At 50.3% G+C, this 22,339-nt stretch overlaps 1 protein-coding gene across 9 annotated transcripts in view; it reads right to left on the bottom strand.

The window, feature by feature from the left end:
* The window catches only part of PPFIBP2 (PPFIA binding protein 2), a 148,097-nt gene that overhangs the window by 26,613 nt on the left and 99,145 nt on the right, over positions 1–22,339 (bottom strand). For 8 of the 9 annotated variants that reach the window (XM_032356266.1, XM_032356267.1, XM_032356268.1 and 5 more), the window contains 7 exons: positions 14,971–15,153; positions 11,504–11,596; positions 7,368–7,479; positions 4,989–5,050; positions 3,797–3,872; positions 2,410–2,513; positions 595–662 (listed from right to left, as the gene is read on the bottom strand). In XM_032356266.1, coding sequence (XP_032212157.1) covers positions 595–662; positions 2,410–2,513; positions 3,797–3,872; positions 4,989–5,050; positions 7,368–7,479; positions 11,504–11,596; positions 14,971–15,153 — 698 coding nt within the window. The remainder of the gene's footprint in view (positions 1–594; positions 663–2,409; positions 2,514–3,796; positions 3,873–4,988; positions 5,051–7,367; positions 7,480–11,503; positions 11,597–14,970; positions 15,154–22,339) is intronic. The other variant, XM_032356265.1, reaches the window with a different exon arrangement.

The following is a 22,339-nucleotide window of genomic DNA, read 5'->3' as shown; positions in this document are numbered from 1 at the left end:
TAGGGAGCTAGAAATAGGTTCATTTTAGAGGGAACTAGATCAGTGGCAACCAGGTGACCCCACAGGCCAGCCCATTATAAGCTCATTGTCATTATAAGCTCATGTGAAGCTTCCCCAAAGCAACAGAACCAACCTCCCTATAGGAGAAATGGCTCTCCCTGAGAAGCCAGACTGTCACAGGGCTCTGGGACTCCTAAGAGCAGGAAGGACTTTCAAGAGTGGACTGTTGAAAATAAGACACACAACACGGGATGCTCTCAGCCCCAAGGAATCCCTGATGGGCACAGATGACCTACAGCCACTTCTCCTTTGAGGCTCCAACCTCTGGCCAGGTCTTTTCTCAGTGACAATGGCCCAGTTCCTTATCCCATGGGAAGGGAAGCTCCTCCGTGGCTAGGGGAGGTAGGCACGTTTGTGACTGTTCCATGGCCACACTGTGGCCACTGTCAGGGCCTGGAGCACTGCTCAGTGGAAGGGCAGGTGTGACTAGGATCTGTGGCTATGCTCACCTTGCACGGCCAATCCCTGCCATGCAGGAGCCCCAAGGGTGGGCTGAGCACACAGCAGCTCTGGGGACATAGTCAGGACACCTACCTGGTTTCCAGTGATTTCTGTGGTAGTGGAGGCGGCCCCACGGTGGGAGAGCTACATCTTGGAGGCATCTGCACAAGAAACGAAGTCACTGTAGGGGACACTTAATGTGTGGAGACCACCTACCATCCCTTCTCCTTTGGACAACTCCCCTTGAGGAGTCCCACTTCCTCCCCTAGGTACAGCCACATTGACTGTGTTGATTCAGGTGACTTGCTCTTTCAGGATGCCCAGGAGGAAGGAGTACTGGAAACCCAGGCCAACCTGCTCCTCCTCCCCAGACCTGCCCCCATATCCCTGCAGGAGAGTCCTGACACCTGAACCCCTGGGGACCCTTGCCACTCCTGCCCTCTCTGAGCTGGGTTCTTTAGCTTTTTCTTTCTTGCAGGAAGCCACCATGCACCCTTTCAGAAACATGCCTTGTTGGTGTAAGTTAGCCAGAGTTGATGTCTGGTGCTTGTGACGAGAAGCACTAGAATGGACCTATGCACTCAACAAGCGTGAGCCACCTCCATGGCCTGCCAGGCCCCATGCTGGGTGTGAGTAAGTGTTCCCCATAGCAAACGGGCAGACAGCTGAGATAAAAGATCAGTGCAGACGTTCTTATGATAATGACACCTCTAACGCAACCGAGGGGTGGATGGGAGGAAGGAAAACTTCAGAAGAGGGCTTCAGAGGGGAGAACACTTGAGAAATGAGAATGGGCTTAGTGAGAAGGCAAAAAGGGAAGAGAATCACAGGTAGACCGAACATGAGCTAAAGGTGGCATCTAAGGAGGACTCAGTTTGACACTTTCACTGTTGTACTAAGTGCAAAGATACTTTTTCTCTAGAGCCCGGTAAGTACCTTTTTGATACTTTTTTAGACCTTTTGGTCTAATAAACATGCGTCCATTTCCAGGTTCTGCCATCTAGCTGCTGTGGGACCTAAAGCAGATTAATTACCCTCTCTGAGCCTCAGCTTCACAATAAAGTAAGAATCCCAGCTGGGTGTCATTAAGGTAACAAGAAATAAGGTGAGAGCCATGTACAGAGCTCACTGCAGTTATCACACATTGGTACTGGGTGTCCATCACTGCTTCTGTACGATTGCCAGCAATCTGGAATGTTTGTCTGACTTGATAACTGGGTCACTTGGTAACATTTTAGTGCCTCCCTCAATTAAAAGAGTTGAGCTAGACCCCTAAGATCCTCTTCAGTTTGGCCATTCTAGAGTTTCATGAGCTTTTTACACCCTGAGCCGAAGCCCTTTCTTTCCTTGAGATCTGGATCTATGAGTATACGTGCTTATTTGTGTCTAATCTGAATGAGGAGAGATTTGTGTAGGACAAAGAAAATCTGTCTGCTGGTTACAGCGGCTGGAGGGGGTGTCTGAAATAGGAACGGATCCCTGCAGTAGCTGAAGTTATTCCCCTCCATGAGGAAGGCACACTCATCCATTCGACAACCATCTGCATTCTCCTGGGCAGCGGGCACTATTACAGACACTGGACAAATGGGGGGAGATAAAAGCAAACCACCCTCGGTCTCTGCTTATACCCCAGAGAGGAAAGACAAAAGAAACAAGGAACTGGACTGAGAGTTCCCATCTTTGCAAGTCCAGCGTCCATGATGCCTACCCACCCAGTCAGGACACAGGCCAGTGCCTAGGCCCCTACCCGCCCTCGGTGCTCTCCCCAGGGCCGTGGAGGCCACTCCATCTATTTAATTTCTCACCTGTCAAGATTTATACCTGACAGGTACCTGACTAGATCACCCCCCAAGCTCTGTAAGCTCCCAGGGCCTGCCAAAAACCCCCATCATGGGTGAAACATAGCACCTCTGGTTTAAAGAATTCTTCAGGGCCTTTATTCGCACTGTTCCACTTTCTGAAACTTCCCTCGAGTTCTTCTTCATTGATTAAAAGAGTTCTTTCCGAAGGCCCTGGAAGCATTAATGCAGAAGAGGGGATCACTACTGTGGGAGTTATTCAGAAGCCCATAATTAACACAAAATTCTAACAGTCTTTCTCCTTCTTTAAGAAAGCCTAAGGAAGGGGCGCCTGGGTGGCTCAGTGGGTTACGCCACTGCCTTCGGCTCAGGTCATGATCTCAGGGTCCTGGGATGGAGTCCCGCATCGGGCTCTCTGCTCAGCGGGGAGCCTGCTTCCTCCTCTCTCTCTCTGCCTGCCTCTCTGCCTACTTGTGGTCTCTCTCTGTCAAATAAATAAATAAAATCTTAAAAAAAAAAAAAAAAAAAAAGAAAGCCTAAGGAATACATAAAGGTACATTAAGAGTGTGACTCAGATTCTTCAGGGCATCTGAAGATGGACTGTCATGAGGGTCATCTCAAGGGCAAAGCTCATGTATGGAACATAGAGAAACCCCTAGGATTCCTCCCCAACCTTCTCTCTCCTTGGCCACAGGCAATCAGGCTCTGATTAGACCCCAAATACCAAAGAAGAGGGAATACAGGGAAATGATGTGTGCGCAGGCCCAGCAGAAGCTCAGCCAGAATGGAAGGTCTCTGAATGCCCTCGGAGCAGCCCCCTCCTCCGAAGTAGCTGCTTTCCCAGGACTGTGATAGGAGCCCAGGTCAGCGGCATGAAGGGTAAGGCAGGCAGCCTGGCCTACAGCCTGCTATGCTCAGACAAACACTAATGCTGCCTGGGAGGTTCGTTCACCCTGGGCAGCAAATACGAAACATGGATAGCTCTCCCAGCCCTGTGCCTTCCTACGGGAACCCAGGTACCCAGGGACTTAAAGGAGGCTCCCCGAGTGTCCTGGCAATCTAGTGGGGGAGCTTTTAGATTCCTCTGGAGGTGGGCAAGCTCTAATCCCCCATGAGGGTACCGAACTAATTATTGGTCCAGGTTTGACTGCACTTACTGCCCCTAAGGGGTATGCTGGAAAGACACACAGCTGATCTCCAAGAATGGAGATTCCCAAGGGCTTGCACTGACGGCTTTATTTTCTTGAAGATCTGCTTAGTCCCTGGGAGCTCTGGACCACCGTCGGACATAGTTTCTAGAAAACAACAGCTGCCGACTTCCCCTATCCAGAACAGGCTAACCAGCTCCATTCTCTAGCAGCTTCATTCTCCAGCTTCAGCTAACCAGCTTCATTCTCCAAATGAAGATGAAGACCCTTCTGGCAAAATGCCCCTGGGTTTAACCCAGTTGATGAAATACCTTTGGGAGAAAAGGGCAGAGCCCTCCTTGCCCTCACCTTGTGTTACCATCATCATCTCCTTCGCCCTTCGGTACTGGTTTAGCAGCCCCGTGAGCTCCTCTATCCGACGGTCCTGTCACAATGGGAGAGTAGACTATACGTGAACACCACCACTGGCCCCTCCGAAGATTTCATGGGTGGCGGGGGCCACATTGTGTTCTGGGCACACGGAGAAGAGATGCCACAGGGAACCTAAGGAACGCTTCAACAGAAAGGTCAGCATCCAGCCTCCTTCCCATAGCGCCTGGGTTCTCAGTGCTCTGCTAGGCCGCTCCCAACATTCTGGCCTCTACCCAAAGGCCAAGAGTTCAATCTCTAGCCATAAAACAGTCCTTATAGGGGTTAAACAGTTCCGGATCAGAACAATCACTATCTCCCCTCCTGAGGTAGCCTTAGAAATCTGTCTCCTAGTTCAACTATTGTCCTCAAGAGCTCCATGCAAAAAAAGATTAAAATAAAGCTGGTGTGTTTATCCCCAATTCCCTCACCTGTTCCTGGGAAGTCTGAGATTCTGTGTACAACAGATGAAATCTCCCAGAGGAGATCATTTCTTTCAGCAGAGGTCTGGGGACTTGGGAGGTCACACAGATTCTGGCCCTAGACAGACTTGGGGGGGGTGAACCCTGGATACACTACCTACGGTGACCTGACCTTGGACAAGACTCAAGTGCTCTGAATCTCAGTGTCCTCATCTGTAATGTGCAGGGCTGTGATCCTCAGAGCTGACATCCATCCCAGGGAGGTGCTCTTTAGTTACAGAGGGGGCTCCCCTAGGATTATACAGCGATCGGACGTGAAGGACAGAAGGTGAGGGGTAAGCACATGGCATGCTGCTTAGTGTCTCCGTGATGAGTCTGCACCAGACAGTGCACAGAGGAGACTGGTGTCTAAGCGGGAGTCTAAGCAGTTATGACACTGGCAATAACTGTGGTGATATTTTTTCCCCCACACCTACATGAACAGGTACCACTTTAATCTGCCTCTGGTTGATTTCACTTAGGCCAAGTTCCTAGGTATCAAGGGCAAAAACAGGTGGCCGAGGCTCCGTCTCTAAGAGGCAGAAGCCATTCTCCCGGGTCAGCAGCCTAATGGGCATGACCCTGCCCAGAATATCAGAGACCAAAAGGGACCAAACAGACAGAGACATTAGCAGAGGAAGAGAGGGCTGCCTGCATGACGGTCATCTTACCTTATCTTCATTGGCAACAAGCAAAGTTTCCATCCCCATTTTCAGACGTTGAATTTCTTGGTCTAAAAGAATTCAGGTGTAGGAAGAACTATGTAAAGACAGACAGACATCCCCACATGCTAAGCTGCTGATACTTTCCTTGTGAATCAACCGCACACAGGCTCTTCTATTTCTTTAAAAGCCTGTGATGATGTCTGGCATAGTCAGTCTCATTAAACATTTGCTGGACTACTAAATGAATGAAAGAGCCTAGTATTTTATCTTCTCTTTATAGACGTTAGTGGGGAAAAATCAAAATGCCATTTACTCAAAGGTGACACAGAAGAACCCCCAAATCTTTCAAAATCAACATCTCGGAAGAATACAGACATTTATTGCTGATTACCTGAGTGGGCATGCACCTGGGCTGCTAACTAGTTTTAGAGAAAATCCTACAGTCCCATGGACTGTAGCAAAGGTGAATTTAAAATAAGAAAAAAAAAAAAAAAAAAGAGCCCACAGCTGAATGAAGATGAGAAAAAAACGATTATGTAAAAGAGCTGGTGGGTACTTGGCTTCATTTAAAATGGTATAGTCAGAATTGACTAACAAATGTTTAGACACATCTATAAATATATTCAAACAAACTCTGTAGTTAAGGAAAACTATCTTATTTCATAAGCCTACAGAATTTCCCAGTGTGCCTCTGTGTGGAGCACCCACGGCCTGCTCTCCCTCTGGGCCTAACAGGGACTCTTGATTTCTTCCCCAACTGTCCTCTGGAGAGCCAAAGGATAGTGCCTAAAGGAGCCGGAGGTCTCTCTGCTAAATATTTAGGCCTAGGGATTGTCACATAGTTGGGAGTTCCAAAACAAGGACCTGTCCCCACTCCTAAACTGATTACTGAAAAAGGAACAGGGACGACTACGTAAGCAAAGCAAGGAGACAAGGGAACTAAGTACACGCATCCCACTTGCAACAAGAACAGGAAGAGTAAATTTATGGGCTTTGTGTACATAGTCATAGGGATTCATTTTCAGAGGAAAGTAGATAGTGCCTGCTCACTATCTTAGGCTCTTGGCAGCTGAAGACCAACTCTGCAGCTCCACTTGTGGGAGGAGGGCGGTAAGCCCCATATGAAGACTGGCAAACCTCAGTGCTTTGGGCAGAACCCAACCTGTGCAGCAAATGACAAAAGGACCAGCTCCAAGAGTTACCTGATGACGGACTAGAAGGCCTGGACTGCAGAGAAGCATAGGGTGGCGGGGGAAGGCTGCCTGGCCTCGAATTGGGGCTCAGCATTCTATGCAGGTCAAGCATCGCGGAGAAGCTAGGATATCTTAGGGGGCCCTAGCCTCCACCCTGAGCCTTGGCAGGTAGGGGGCATGCTCAAAGTCTCTTGAGAAGAGACTGAGAAAGGCTGGGGGAGGGATGAACATATGGGTCACCAATTTTCTTTTCCAGCCCGAGTCTTGGCTTCAGGGCTGCGTGGCTTCCCCACCCCAGTCAGGGACCCAGGCTCAGCTGCGCAAAGGCTGACCAGGGACCCAGCAGTGGGGCCAATCCCCAAGGCTACCGGACCTTGTCCAGCATCGCTCTGCAGCCTGGTGGTGGAGGAGAAGTCAGGAGGTGTGTGATCATTCTGTACTCCAGGTAAACAGCTGTAAACACTCAATAGGTGTGAATAAGAGGAGCTGAGGATTCACCCTCTCGTTTTACAGCGGACTTGAACTTATCACGGTCCATTCACTATGCTTCCACTCACTCAGGATTTCTTAGGAGCCTACCAGGGCTGAATGCTGTGTGCGGCTCTGTGGATCCAGTCTTAACGAGAACAGACACAGACCTGGCCCCACAGCGAGAACCATAGTCTTCATCACGGGACTTCCCCCAGTGCAGCCCTGATACATTTAAGTACTAGGATGGAAGTTAGAGAAAAGTTGGACTGGGGGTGGGGGCGTATTTCGTTAAGGTAGGGTGGCCAGAATAGGTCTGAGGGGCAACAGTGAGTTGAGATCTATAGGATGAGAATTAACTGCTTTGTTTCTGTGCCCTCAGGGCCTGGTATGAGTATCAGGCAGGCATCTACAAGTGACTGAATCACTGAAGTCTCCCCTGTGGGGAGGACACAAAGGAAGTCCTTCCAGTCAAGTGAAGGAAGAGCTCCAGGGGGGCTGCACAGAGCTTCGTGATCAGACTACACTTGAGAAGTTCACTGCTGTGAGTCCACAACACAGCTGTGCTTTACAGGCCCGTTCACCCGCACGCTCATCTGTTCGCTCAGACATGTTTGCATGCATGCAGGCACACACAGCAAGCGCACACACACACACCCCCACTCACAGACACATGTGCCCGGGGCCCAGGGCCAACCATGTCCTATCACCATCCAGCGGTTACCTTTCTCTGCATGGTCACTGTGGAGGGCCGCAGTCCGGGAGAGCTGGCTGTGCAGACGCTCGATTTCGGCAGCCTTCAGGGCCACCTGCTCTTGCAGCTGGGCCACCTCAGCCTGAAAGAGCAACAGAGGGTCCCTGGGAGCTCAGAGGGACGACCAGACTATGATGGAGTGCCTCAAGCCTCTCACCGCCCAGGACCAATAGGTCCTAGAGCCTGCGGGGCAGTCAGGGACAGAAGCAGCAGAGGTGAGCAGTTAGGGACGCTTACTGCTCTCTCCACAAGGGGGCGCTCTGCCCCGTGAACGCATTCTTCCGGGCCCATTTGGCCATGCCCACAGCTCGGGCTGGTCCCCTGTATCCTTCCACCTGACTAGGTGGCCCAGTCACCATGGAGGCCTGATGAGCTGGGATGGCATGCCATGGGAGAGCTGCTGATGGACAGTCTCCTTCTGGCTGTGGTCTTCCTTCTCCCCAAAGAGTCACACAAAGCCATGGGTATACACTACTGTGACAAGTGCACAAAGGTTCCATTTTCCCAGCTCATCCAGGAAGTACAGTGGAAATCAAACCACTATTGGCAGACAAAGAGTAAGCCAAGGGTTCCTCCTGGAAGTACTTTCCCACCCTTCAGGCATAGCCACGGCCTCTGCCCAGGCTCCAGGAACCCACACACGCTCACGTACGTGTCCACACATACAAGCACTCAGGTGCACCGAGCAGACACACTGTGGCAAATAAAACAGGTAAGCACAGCCACAATGCCGCATACACACATTCATACTCACATGTACATGGACTGTTGTACTGGGCAGTTCCCATATCTCTACTAAGCAGAGCAGGTTAAATTTCACACATTTAACAGTAAGTGTGATTATTCACACATTCCCATACTCATGAGAAGATCAGAACGGTGTCAGTCCCATCCCACGGGGCACACTGGCTTTGGAGCCAAACCTGGATTCTCTCATTTCCTACTTGGGTGACCTTAGGAAAGTTAAACTTTCCGAGTCTTGTCTCATGTATGAAATGGGGAAAACAGCATTTACTTCATAGGGCAGTGGTGAGGATTAAGAAAGATAATAGTCACGGACAACTTAGCCTCATGCTTGGTAGACAGTAAGTACTCAATAAATGCTGCCACTGTGGCTCCTCTCATTGTAATCCTTCCCTTGCGGATAACCACCTAGTTCTCTGAGCACCAAACTAGACAAAGAAAGAGGGTGAGGACTAACTCTAGAGCCAGTCAACACACAGTGGAGCCCAGTCCTCTGGCTATCTCTCCCCGGGGGGAGCCCAGTCACATCCCTGTCATGCCTCAAGGTCATGGAATGGGCCGTCCTTTCCCACAGGGGCTGGAGTTAACCTTCAAACAATTTCAAGGAACCAGATGAGCCCTGAGCCTTCTGGAGGCTCCTCTGCCCCACAGGCCTGTGTTTAGTCTCAGGACACACTGGCGGAGTACCCACTCTGCCTGGGCCTCCGTGCTTGCTGACTACTCACGTCAGGCCTCACTCGCTCCTCACAGGAAACCATGGGAGGAAGTAATATCCCTGCGTGTTGCTTCTGGGGAGACACCAGGACCGGTACCCGGGACACAAACCCCACCCACTCCCGAGCCAGCTGCTATCCACTGTGGCCTGCGTGCTTTGGAGTTAATAGCACAGGTGAGGCCGCTATCACGGGGTGAGGGCTCCCCGAGCCCACCTCAGGGTCCCTGAATAAACCTTCCCTGATATCCCCCAAAAGGGAAAGAGATGACCATGTAGAGAACAAGGAGGCAGCAAGGGGGAGGATCTCCTTACTCGAAATTGTCCTATGGAGCACTGCCCTCTGCTCTGTGGTATTGACCCGCAGAGGCCAGACAGCCAAGCCTCGCTATGTCAAACTGCTTGCTGAGACCCATTGCTTTCCCTGGCTCACTGAGGGCCTCAATGCCCATGGCTGACCACTACCAACGTCCATGGCTTCCAAAAACCTTAGCCTTGAGACCTGCAATCCAAACTCCTCTCACTTCTACAAGGACTATACTATTCTTAGGAGATAGTCTCCTAACCTCTCTTGTACCTCCTATACAGCCATTTTCCCCTTTCCCTGCAGTCGGAGTGAGAGTTGGTCTCTGTCAGCAATCTGGATGCCCAGTGCTTGTCTGCAGGAGCCACGATGGACGTCAGTGACGTGAGCCCATGGAGGCAGAGCCCAGCACCTGGCACAGGGAGGTCTCTTCTCTCTGAGGCCTGCCTCTGGGTGAGGTCACCTACTGAAAACCCTATAGACTAAGTGCCTGGGCCAAACTTCCCTTGTGTCAAATTCCACAGAATAGGTCAGAAATGACAAGCGTCCCCACAGCTGGGGGACCCTAGTCTACCACAACCCACAGATTTCTACCTGACCACAGGGCAAAGGACGTTCCTGCCACAGCCACTGAGGCTGCAGCTGTGTGGCCAAGAGGTCCAAGGCAAAGGCACGCATACTGGTGCCGGGGAGGGGGGTGCGCCAGCTCCCTGCAGGTATGCGGCCTCGTTAAACCTAGGGAGCAGGCCCTGCTGCTGCCGCACTGGAAAATGAATGGCCTACGGGGACTGACACATTATATGCAGAAAAGTGAAGAGAACTTTCAAGAAGAGTACAGGCTTTTACTGTAGGGAATCAAGATTTTATAGGGAAGAGAGCATGGTTTTTGGAAAGACACAGATCCAGATCGGAACCTGGCCTTGGCCTCTCTGGGCCTCGGCTTTCTTACCACTAAAATGAGGATAGTGAATCCACAGACCTCACTACCTTATTTCATAGATCAAACGAGAAAAGGTGGGCAAAGGGCTTGATGCCTTCTGGCATGCAGGAAGTGCACAAACCTAGGAGTTACCAAATAACCCATCGTATCTCAAAGGGTTATATGCCAAGGCAAGGAGCTTAGGTGACCAAAAAAGAGTTATTTGGTCTTTTAATAGGTGGTATGTACAACTCTGGAGGCTTCCCTGAGACAGGACTCACCTGAGTGGAGCCCTATGACAATAGGTTCTGGGCTCTTTGAGAAAATGACTGAAGCACCATACACACAAAGGTCCCCTTAGATAAAAACAGGGCTGTAGATAAGCAGGTTCGGATTGCCTATGGTTGCTGCTGACTTGGTAAGATGTTGGGAAAGTTCCTTAACTGCTCTGTGCCTTGGCCTTCTCATCCATACAATGGTGAAGAAAATAATTTCATACAACATATTATACAGACATCAATATCACATTCAGAGTTCTAATAGCATGACATACATTGTATATAAGTGGTCAATACTAGAAACTGAGACAGAAAGAGAGAGACCTCCCAAAAGAGAAATTCCTAGAACAAAATATTACAAATGGTAGCTCCTAGGGCTGGGGGGTCGGGTGGGGAGTGATCTTTATTCATTTTTTATGGCTTAAAAATCCCCTATGATAAGTACTTTTTTATAATCATTAAAAGTTAACTTATAGAAAAAAATAAAAGTACAAACTAGAAGTGAAGAAAATTCTTAAGGATTTTTTAAAACCCTAGTAAGAAGTAAAAATGTCAATCTGGCTAACACCTCTGGGTGGCGCTGCAGAGACCTTAGTGAAATAGAGGGTGCGTTCAGAAGCTCCCTTACCCAAGAATGTCACTCCAGGTCTGTTCCCTTCCCCCGCCCCCCAGGGTAGCCTAGCTCCCTAGTTCAAGAGAAACATGATTTAGTTAGAACAACAGTCAAAGTATATTTATATAGGTAAAATAAGCATTTGAAGGTAAAAATACAGCATGCCTATTTTAAAAACATTATTTAAAAACATCATTAAAGGGACTGCTACATTTAAAACAACGCAGCCCCTATTAACATTGGCATTCATCTACCTTAAGACTTCTCACTTGCTCATAGCCCCTTCCTGGTCCCATGTCAGCCTAGGGGTGCTACAGGACACAGCAAGAGGAAGGAGATTCAGCTGCTCCAGCAGCGCCTAATCCCAGGGGGCTTTCCCTTTGAAAATCGCCTTCTGGTTCTTCTGTCTGTGTGGGCGCACAGTAGTGTCAATCTGCGTGTTTCCAGCTCAGGCTACTGCAAACCCTGAGCCCGAACACAGACCCTCCCCAATGGCCCTCAGCCACTCCCCCAAAGCACCAGTAACTGCCTCGTACCTTAGTGGCCTTCAGCTTCCACTCATACTGATTCCGTTCATTCTCCAATTCTTCCACCTTGATTTTGAGGTGCCTGAGCTCTTGCAGTAACTCCTGGAGGGATGAGGGGGAAAGAGTTCTGATGGAGACAGAGCATGATGCCCCCTGGATCGACAACCCTGGGTAGGCTCATGCACAGGATGCCAGGGGCAGGAACTCCTGCGTCATGCTCCGCGCGACAACTCGAGTCTTGAACCATGGTCCTGTTCCGGGAAAAGCTGTTTGGGCCATTAGAAAACAGAAGCCAGGGAGTTTTAGGCATAGGAAGAGAAAACGTTATTTTTAGAACCTGTTCTGATCCATGTCCTCTGCAGGGTGCACCCAGATCATGCCCAAGTGTGGGGGGGCGAGGACAGCTAGGATATGGGAGCGAGAGCAACACAGATGCAAAAATGAGGCAGCTTCTTGCAGACAAAGTAGCGGGAAGCAGGCCAGGTAGGAGCATCCCTCTGTGCTGGGGGGTCAAGGAACCTGGAGAGGACAGTATGATCCTGGAAGGCTCCAGAGAGGAAGGGACAACCAGCAGGACAGAAGACACTAAGAGGCCAAATGCCAAATATAGCTCCAGTGTGAGTGTTCCTGGGCAGGGAACTGGGTCCACTTGAGAGGAGGGAGGGAGAAGACAACCCAGCAGAGGAAGGATGCAGGAGACTGATAAAGGGGATGGGCTTTGGACTGGGGCAGAGGATGGGTGGCATGCAGTGGGACGTGAGGCCAGAGAGATAAGGTGGGGCCCTACTGGAAAGGCTTTGGATGAGGATATAAGAAGCTCAGATGCCATTCTTTGTCCAGTAAGGAGCCACTGAAGGTTGCTCAATGAGGAAGGGATCATTGAACAACTTGCTCGTGGTGAGTCAGGTTTGTTTCTTCTGACTACGAGGCCCTTGCTCTCTAAACTACCCCTTTAGCAAAGATGATGCTGCTAAGCTCCCTTGTCCCAAACCGAGGCTTCTTTAACAGTGGATTGGTCCTGCTGACTGGTTCCTATCTCACTTCCAGACTTTCTGATCTCCAGATTCTCAGAGATTCCCTACTGAACACCTCCCCGCAGGCATCTCACGATGGTCGCAGCCCGGGTGGAACACTTCATGGCCCCTTGTAGACATTTGCGTCCCATAAAACTCCATCTCCATGCAGCTATTCCCTGTGCCAGAAACCTGGGGCCCATTCCTGGCACCTCACTCTCCCCCAAGACGGGGAGACACAGACAACCCCAAGCCTTGCGAATTCCACCTCCAGGGAAAGGAGTCTCTCCTTTCTCCCCAGCTCGGCCACCACTACTCTAACCTAGGAACTCGCGTCCACAGCCCAGGCAGTGTCACCAGAGCCTGCTCCTCCGTCACCCTGCCCTTCCTGAAGGCCCTGACCCCTACAGCATCCAGGGGAACAATACCATCAAAGCATGCCTCTGGTCCTGGCATTCTCTCGAAACTCCGAAGCTCCTCAAAACTCCCAGGCTGGCCAGCCTGACCCGGCGCCCGGCCCCTTGATATTACCCTCGCCTCTCTCCCTAGGCAGGCAATAACCACATTGGCCACTTTGTAGTTCCCCTTTTGACGTGGCCCTTCACACATACCGCTCCCTCTTGTCTGCAGCTGTTAATTCCCGCTGATCCTCAGGGATCCGAGGCCAAGCTATGGCGACCATCCCCTTCTTCAGGCCCCCTTACTACACTCCCATAGGGCACCCTGGAGCTCTCCTCCATCACCTGCAATCAGACATTTACTGGTATGATTGCAAACAGCTAGTATTCCTCCTATGCTGTGAACTTCTGGAAGGGGCTTGCCTAACCCCAAGTCTGCGTCGCTGCCTTGCGGCACACAGGTGTGCCTTACCTCCTGATGAATGAACATGTGAAATTCAATTCAGCATTTAACCAACCTGGAGCTCAGACAGTCCGCCAAAACGTTACACCGCTTACTTACCCTTGAATTTTGTAGGGTAATTCATCAAGATTTTCTCGCAGCTAGGGAAAACATTTGTTGATGCCCTTTTAAAAAAGATGCCTTCCAGGCAAAGATCACTGCAGCCATGACCTGCGGCATTAGACTTAAACACCTGGTGGGATGGGTGGCTTATCGGGGATGGTTCTGGGAGCACATTTCTGGCCCTGCCTGAGAGGCCACCACCACAGCACAGACAGCATAATGTGGCCAGGCTCTGGTGACCTCTTTGGCACAACCTCCTCTTTTAGGTTGTCTGCCGCCCATCAGTAGCTATAAGCACTGGTGTGAATTTTAGCCTCTTTTAGCCATCTTCCTGGGTGACCCACTCAACACGGGGCAAACCCAGTACCTTCTCAGCACTTCCCTATACAAATCCACACTTATATCTGGACTCTCATTTTTTTTTCCCTCTTATCATTTATTTAATGTAGGAAGAAATCTCCCCCCAACCTCACCCACCGCTCCCCAGCCTGCCCCCAAGCTTCTCCCCTCATGCCCGAGTCTGGGTAAAGTTTTTACATGTTCCATGGTTGAGTATGGACTGTGGTTAACTACAGAGCTGAGGCAGACCCTCTGCCATGCTCATGGCTACTGTGACCCTGACCTTCCCTCGGACTTTCCAGTCCTCTTTGACAGCAGGCTTTGGAGGCACAGGTCATCTCCACGCAGCTTCCATCACCAGGCCCAGCTAGGACACACAGGACACCGTCCCACTAGTACAAGGGGCCAAGTCCAGGACACCAGTCAGATACATCCCACAGGGCCCAGAGTTTGTGAAATCCCTTTCCTAGACATTCAGATCATGACCTCACTGTCATAGCAAATGGAAACTTGTGTTCTATTTTCTCACTAGGGATCAACTTGTTTAAAAATAAACTTGAAAGAATTATTTCATGATGCTGTTATTTTCTTTAAAAAAAAAAAAAAATCCTGGGGCGCCTGGGTGGCTCAGTTGGTTAAATGTTTGCCCTCAGCTCAAGTCATTATCCCGCGGTCCTGGCACTGAGCCCTGTATCGGGCATCCTGCTCAGCGGGGGCCTGCTTCTCCCTCAGACTCCCCTTCAATGCCCAGCTTGTGTGCGTGCACTCTCTCTCTCTCTCTCTCAAATAAATAAATAAATAAATAAATAAAATCTTAAAGAAATCCATGAAATGGAACTTTAATCAACCTCCCAGCCCAGCAGTATCTGAATCACACCTGGGAAGGGGACTCTGGAGGCTTCCTGCTGCGTGAATGCCCCATCCCTCAGAGCATCTGACACACCTCACTCCCAGCCCTGAGGAAGACGAGTGCCACCACCCACTGGAGAGCGGACCTCACCTGCTCAGACCCTGCTCAGTGAGGGTCCCAGAGCTCAGCCCAGAGGTAACAGCACAGCCATGTTAAGCCACTGCACGCACCTATGGTTAGGAGAAACCCCAGCCCCTCCCCCTGTGAAATGCCCGCACACACATGCTGATATACTTAGGTGTGGTTCCTACAGGTGACCCCTCCCAATAGGCGCAGTCCTGGCTGCAGGCCGGGGGCTCGGCAGTGCCATCCTCGGGCGCCACCTCGTCAGGGACACCCCTCCTGAGTGAGAGGCGCTCCTGGATCTGCCTGTGGATGTCCAGCTGCAGACTACACATCTGCTCCTGCAGCTCACTGATCACATTCAGAACTGACTGCAGGAAGGAAGAGAAAGGAGAAGACAGACAGACTCAGGGCCAGTCGGCTCTCAGACGCAAAGCTCCTCCTCATGAGAGCGGCCCAGAAAGAAGGCAGCAGGCAGATGGGGAGCAGCAGGCGGCCCCCAGGGGTGACCACCCACTTCCTTCACAGGAACCAAAAGACATGGCATTTTCCCGGAGACCCACGCCAGAGCCAGGGCTGTCTTATAACTTGAACAACCCCCCAGCAGCTCCACAGTGCCACACGGCAGCAGTGGGGGGCGGGGGGCATCCTAGCACATCAACAGCGAGGCACGGGGCCTGGCGACAGCAGAGACAGGCACGTGCACGGACCCATCCCCTCTTACACACGCTGCAGGTGCCCCACCCCCATGAGCACACGCCACACTTACACACGCTAACACGTCCGACTCTATAAACTCTCCCTCACACCTCTACCAAACCTTCCTCCTTTGCCTCCCACTCCAGACCACACTCCTTTTGTAGCCTCAAGAACATGTTGGCCTTTTATGGCAAATTTGAAAAAAATAATCGCAATTCCTGGACTTCATACCTATTCAATGATGAATAGCACCGGCTAGCGCTCTATGGGGCTTTCCTTTTCCCGGCCCATAGACATCTAGTCACCGTGCAGACAAAGACCCATGGCCACAGTAATGAGGGGGGCTCACAGGTGAGGAGGGAGAGATACACAAATAATCACGACAGGCTGTAAGTGCCAACACCCATAAAACACAGGGCTGCCAGGGAGTAGAGGGGCTGGTTCTGCCAGACCCCTTGCCCGCAGGTGGGAGTAAAGGAGCAAGCGAGTGAGCCATGAGTCTGGGTAACACGGTAGATGACGGTGCCACTGGTGGCAGCAAGAAACCCAAGAGGTTGGAGGAAGCTATGAGCTGGATGGGCTGGATGGGGTGGCAGCCAATGAAGCACCTTAGGTCTCCCCACCCCGCTTTATTGATTAAGCACTGGCATCTGGTACTGGGGTCTGCCACTGGTGCTGTGGGAACTGCCCAGGTGTGTGAGAAGGAAACTGTTCATACTCACCAATGACAATGGTGTCTAAGAAGGAAAACTCCCACCCATACCTTGTTTTGTAGATCCCCTTCCCCAGCGTAGATGGGAAATGGAGTCTGAGTGGCAGTTCGGACTAAGATGGCACCAGGCTAAGGCACCTGTTTCCTCTCTGCTGATGCCATTTGGACTGTGCTACAGTCCTCGGCAGCAGAAGCAGCCCCCTGGCCTCCCAGCCAGTCTCCCTGTGAGCCAGCCCCCCTGAGATGACCCCCACATAGCACCAGTTATCCTCCCCCAGGACCATCTCTCTAACAAGGCATTTTCCTACCAAGGCCAGAGGACTGGGCTGAGAAATCAAGGTGACCCTTTTGGGCCTCAGTGCCCTGGACCTCAGACCTCCACCCAGTGCCACTGTTACTGGTCCCTGCACTCTGATGGGCCATACACCATCGGGCTGGGGCCATACCTGCCCTCTGCGTTCTCATCCACAGTCCTAGTACAGACACTGGGCTCTGACTTGGCCTGTGCTGTGTGTGCCACTAGCTTCCAAATCCCTTGCTGAGGCTTTGTGTCTGAGAGCTGACTGTCCCTGAGTGCTTCTAAACCCCTCCTGTCTGACTAGCCTGAGCCACTAGGCATCATAGACCAGCTCTGTCTCTACTGCCCATGGACTTGGACGCCACAGGGAGGGGCTCAATGGGGAAAAGACAGTCTACATTCAGTTTTTTCATGCTTCTTCTCTGAGAAGTCTCCAAGTCTTTTGGAGACTTTTACTTTAACCACTTAGCAGGTAGGTTCCAAGGACTACTTTAAGGACCAAGAAGCTGGACACGAGGAATTAAGAGGGAGGAAAAGCGCTGGAACAGGCAGCCCAGGTTGGGGGATTTGCTAAGCACAAAGGGAATGTTGAGGGCCCAGGTAGTCTTTACATGAGCAACAGCAAGTTGAGGGAGATCGTCCAAGGGCCTTGATCTCTGTAAAGCAGGCAAGGTCGCCTTCTCAAGGGACATAGCAGTGAAACAGAAGGGGCACAGATTTAGAATGGTTACCATGAGGCATAAGAGGAAAGGTAGGCATGGATAAAAGCAAGACTAAGGAGAAAGGGAGATGCATCTGGCAAGTCATTAGCATGGAGGCAATTTTTAAAATTTTACATCTAGAGGCGCCTGGGTGGCTCCTGGGTTAAGCCTCTGCCTTCGGCTCAGGTCATGATCTCAGGGTCCTGGGATCGAGCCCTGTATCAGGCTCTCTGCTCAGCAGGGAGCCTGCTTCCCCACCCCCCCGCCCCCGCTTGCCTCTCTGCCTACTTGTGATCTCTCTGTCAAATAAATAAAAATCTTAAAAAAAATTTTTTTTTTTAATTCTATGGTGAGTGCTGTGAAGTGTGTAAACCTGGCGATTCACAGACTGTACCCCTGGGGCTAATAATACAGTATATGTTAATAAAAAATAAAAAAAAATTAAAAATTTGAAAAGGGACTTTTACCTAGAAAAAAATTTTTAAAAATAAAATAACTTTACATTTAACCCTCTAACCAAGAGCCCTGGGGCAGAAGGAAGGATGGCAGGTTAATCAAGGACAGAGTCAAAAGCCACCCCTCCTGGTAACAGCAAGTCTTTACCTCCCCCAAAAAGGGAGGTCAGACAGTTATGGGCGGCTACACCATGATGAGCTCCGGCATGATGCAGGCCAAGTGTGCAGGCTGCAAACTCATTTCACTTCTGTGGAAATGAGGGTTGATCTCAGAGGGTTCCTGTGAGGGGTTAATCAAGTGAGCCCTGGGTGAAGCACCTGGCACAGGGCCTGGCACACGCAGGGCATCTGAGAGATGTGTGAGTTCACTTCCTGCACTGTTTCTCCTTTACCAAGTATTCGATCCTTAAGAAAGGAACAGGAAGAACAATGGAAAACACTTAACTGTCACGGGACACAGGTAAGGCCCATGACATTGATAGTGGACAACAAATGCCCAGCAGCTCTGTACTCTCCGGCATGTTCACTCTTTTCCAGAATCTTTATTTAGTCCCTTGTGCACTGGCCCTACTCTTATCTTTAGACCTGCTTGTCTCTCTTATAGAAGGTTCTAGAATTTCACTGCCCTCTTCCTTCTTTTGTTCTCCCTATTATTAAACCTCTCAGATGAAGAGTCAAGACCTGCTGCCTGATTTCATCACCCCATTCATTCCTGCCTCCCGCCTCTTGGCAGACAAGCTCTGTCTCTACCATGAGGAGTACCTCACTTCCTCAGGGCCCTCTTCCTGGTCAAATCAGAGCCATGTTCCTATCCTCAAGCTGCTTGGCTCCACCTTGAAGTGTTCCCTTCCCTACTTTTAGTGATTATCCACAACTCAGGTTCTTCTGAACTCTTTATCCTTTTCTGCCCACCTAGCTATCACTCTAGTCTATGCAGGTTTTTATGAATCCCAGTGTCGGCTGATCCAGTTGGTTTTTCTTTGGCTTTACATCATCAGAGCTTCAAGACCTTCTAGATCAGCTTCCACATTATACATTTAAGATGCTAAATACAGGAAGGCTGAGGGCAGAAGACTACCACCCTGTACAGTAAATCCTACTAGAGATGGTCTCTAGGTACTATTATCACCTGCCTACCTAGCATCTTAGCATCCGTGCTATTTTCCTCCAGCTCACCCACAGGACTCCCTGAGTAGTGTGTGTGCAATGCCTCGCAGAGTGTGCGTTTACCCGGTCTACCCTACGCGATGCATTCCCGGCCCAACACATGAGGTCAAGTGGATGGAATGTCCTCTCAACGAACACCATTCCTACTTCATATCCTTGCCTCCCACAAACTATCACAGGGTCAACGCCAGCCTCCACAGACTAAATTTCACAGGACCTGGCTCACTTTCTCTGCCGTCTGGTGGGGGGTGGGGGAGGTACAGGAGAAAATGGTTCACTTCCAGTTTGCTAGCAGCTCACCTGATTTCCCTGATACCTCAAATTTCATTTACAGCAGGCAGTTTGGGGACAGTTGCCCTGAGTTCTTTCTGGTCGAGGCACTGGGAGAATGGAGCCCACTCTCTCTCTGATCTTCCGGAGAATGGAGAATGTAACTTTAACAAAAAGCCTCTCCCCTATCCTCAGCACTGTCCTTTGTTTGGGGCTTGCCTTTGCTGGCACTGCTCATGCAGGTGCACTCTGTTTGGTCCTTTCCAGCTTTTATATGAGCCTATTTGAATACTAGGGTCTCTCAGGGTGCCTCTAAGCTTCTCCTTTCATCGGTATCATTTGGGAGATTACGGTCAGAAATCACATTATTTTTAAGTTCAATATTCCTGAGTCATCTGCTGTGGTATTTCTGAACTTTCAAAGGTCTGATTTTCCAAAGCCTGCAGGGCACTTGTGGCTATGCCCAGCTTTCCCTCCCTGTCATGGACCCACAGCACGATGGCCACTCTCTCTCTCTCAAGGCACCCACTTTGCCCTCATACACTAGTGTCTCCTTTGCTGTGACATTACAGCCAGGGTGGCAGTTTCCTAGTGTCTTTCTGTGCACACATCCCCTGGGTTGAAACAAGTAAGGGGTTGGGGCACCAAACACCAACCTCTCCAGTACTTAAGTGTTCAGCTGGAGGAGATCTCTGGGAGTTGTGCACACTGCTGTCCGCCTTTATGTGTCTGGGGATCTATGTCAGGGTGCACCCATCTTCCTCTTCGGCTCAGAGAGACTGTGAGGTGCACCCCAACACTTCTGGGACACTGCCCTCACTCTACCGACCCATGCCTTACTTTCCAGGGCTCAGAGTTTCAACTGACGTTTCGAATCCTCTCTCTTCAGGGCTGGGCTACTTCCCCTCTTAACAAGTCTGTTTCTCCCCCACAGGGCACACCCATTCTTGGGTCCTGCGTCAACAAGTCCAGGTGACATTTCTGAGGTTCTAATTGCCACTGTGTGTCATACCCTCAGCTGGCTTTATTACTCCTGCTTCGCTAACCATCAAAGTTCTTCTTTACGGTTTTTTTCTATGTGAAGCCACTGGACACCTCCCATAATCATGGTCCTCCCTAGCCCTTTCCCAGCTGTTAAGCTCGCTCCCAATTTTACGTAGTTCTTCTTTCTCTGGCTTCATGCTCAATTTAATACTGGCCTGGCATTTACACATTACTGATGGGAATATAACCTCTATGCTCCACAGGACAACATGGAAATATCTGCCATGTAGATATTATCTGTACATGTAGCCTTCGACCCAGCGACTGCACCTCAGTATCCTCACACACATGCAAGCTCGTTCACAGAGGCGTTCTCTGTGACGTTCTCTGTAGTAACGAACACTGGGCAACCACTTCCGTGTCCATCAAAAGAGGGCAGGCCAAACAAATTCGGGTACAGTCAGATAATGAAATAATATGCAGATATAAAGATAAATACATTTTTAGAAAAACATACTTGATATGAAATAAACTCCCAGAATGCCATATTAGAAGGTCTAGGGGCACCTGGGTGGCTCCGTCAGTTAAACCTCTGCCTTCAGCTCAGGTCATGATCTCAGGGTCCTGGGATGGAGCCCCACATCGGGCTCCCTGCTCAGCAGGGAGCCTGCTTCTCCCTCTCCCTCTGCCTGCTGCTCCCCCCTGCTTCTGCTCTCTGTCAAATAAATAAATAAAATCTTTAAAAATAATAAATAAATTAGAAGGTCTCGAGTAGTGGGCATGTGCATAAGAACAAGGGAGAGAACGTGTGTGTACATATGTATTTCCACATAAAATCTGCAAATTTGCTCATCGGTGCACCACTCTGGGAGAAGATAAACCAACACAAACAAACTGATCACTGTGGTTCCCGATGGTGGGCTTGGGGGGCATGGAAGGGGACTTTCTGCTGCATATACCTTTTTGAACACTTAATTTTTGAATTGCTGGAGTGTCTATTTCCCATGTTAATAAAAATCCCTAAATCAAAATAAATAAAAACTCCTGCTCATGCCAGCTCGTCCCAGAGCAAATACCACCTTCTTAGCCCCTGCTCTGTGCTCCAAGTCCATCCCTCTGGTTGTCCCAGCTCAGAAATCAGAATCCCTCCCTTCCGAGGTGCTAACCACAGGAAGGAAGAAGGACGACACCACCACCCGTGCTGTAAGACACTCTGTCTTCTGCCAGAAATCCTAAAGACTCTTTCTGGTTCTCTTCATATTTGTGTATAGACCTGATCAACTGGGCTGACTTGGCTTTCCAGGACCTGCTGGATCCCTGCTCCGTTCTTGACAGGGTGCTCTGGTACAGCACACAGCCCTCTTGGATCCCACAGAGGGATCTAGCTGCAGGCCCCCCTGCATCTCCAGGGCTTGGGGGAAACCAGACTTCCTGCTCCAAGGAAGATGCCTCCTGAAGGACTTGCCTGTGATACAGTGTGCCACCCAGAGGGTTCCTTTTGCCTCTGGCTCTTCTATGTTCCATCCTCCCAATTCTGTTATTTACTTTCCATGGTAGCCATTCCTCGGCAGTCCTGCTTCTCAGGAGTAAACCTAACTGATTCAAGCCTGGGTCTCCTGAAACGACCCAGAAACACTGCAGAAGTGGTGAGTAAAGGTAAACAGAAAACCTGGTTTTCACCCACATCTCACTGACAGATTCCTAAGCAAGGCTGGCTGCCAGGATGCTCTCAATCTGACAAGAAACCTGCACCTCCAAAGTCCTCAGGTTTTTAGAATCACTTCCATCTAGTATTACTTCCATACCTTTCTAGAGGCAGCGGGATACAGGCTTCCGGAGGAACCAGAGCCAGACAGAAAGAAGCAGCCTGCAATGCTCTGGTTCACAGCATCCTTTTTCAATTTTCACTGAAACATAAAATGGAATCTGAGGATAAAGCCTGAACTATATGGAGAAGTTTCAGATCCTGCTGCCCCAGAAAACAAACAAAACAAAGAGAAAGGTCCTGCCTTTCCAAACCACAAGCCATGAGGCCTTGGGCTAAGTATATTCACTGGGAAAAAAACCAGCAGCAGTGGAGGCTGGGAAGCAGCATTGTCCCTATTCATGTAAATACAGCTTCTGGAGGCTTTAGCTAAATGCCCCCTTCTAACACGTCCACGTGCATGACAAGGGGCAACTATACCCCCCACCACCCCGGGGTTTTAAGCCTCTGGGGCTCCAGGGAATGCAAATCGTGGCAGAGCCTCTGAGCTTACCAGGAAGGATTAC

This window comes from Mustela erminea, chromosome 9, assembly GCF_009829155.1.
Source record: "Mustela erminea isolate mMusErm1 chromosome 9, mMusErm1.Pri, whole genome shotgun sequence".
Classification (NCBI taxonomy): Eukaryota; Metazoa; Chordata; class Mammalia; order Carnivora; family Mustelidae; genus Mustela; species Mustela erminea.
This window is presented reverse-complemented; position numbering and strand designations above follow the sequence as displayed.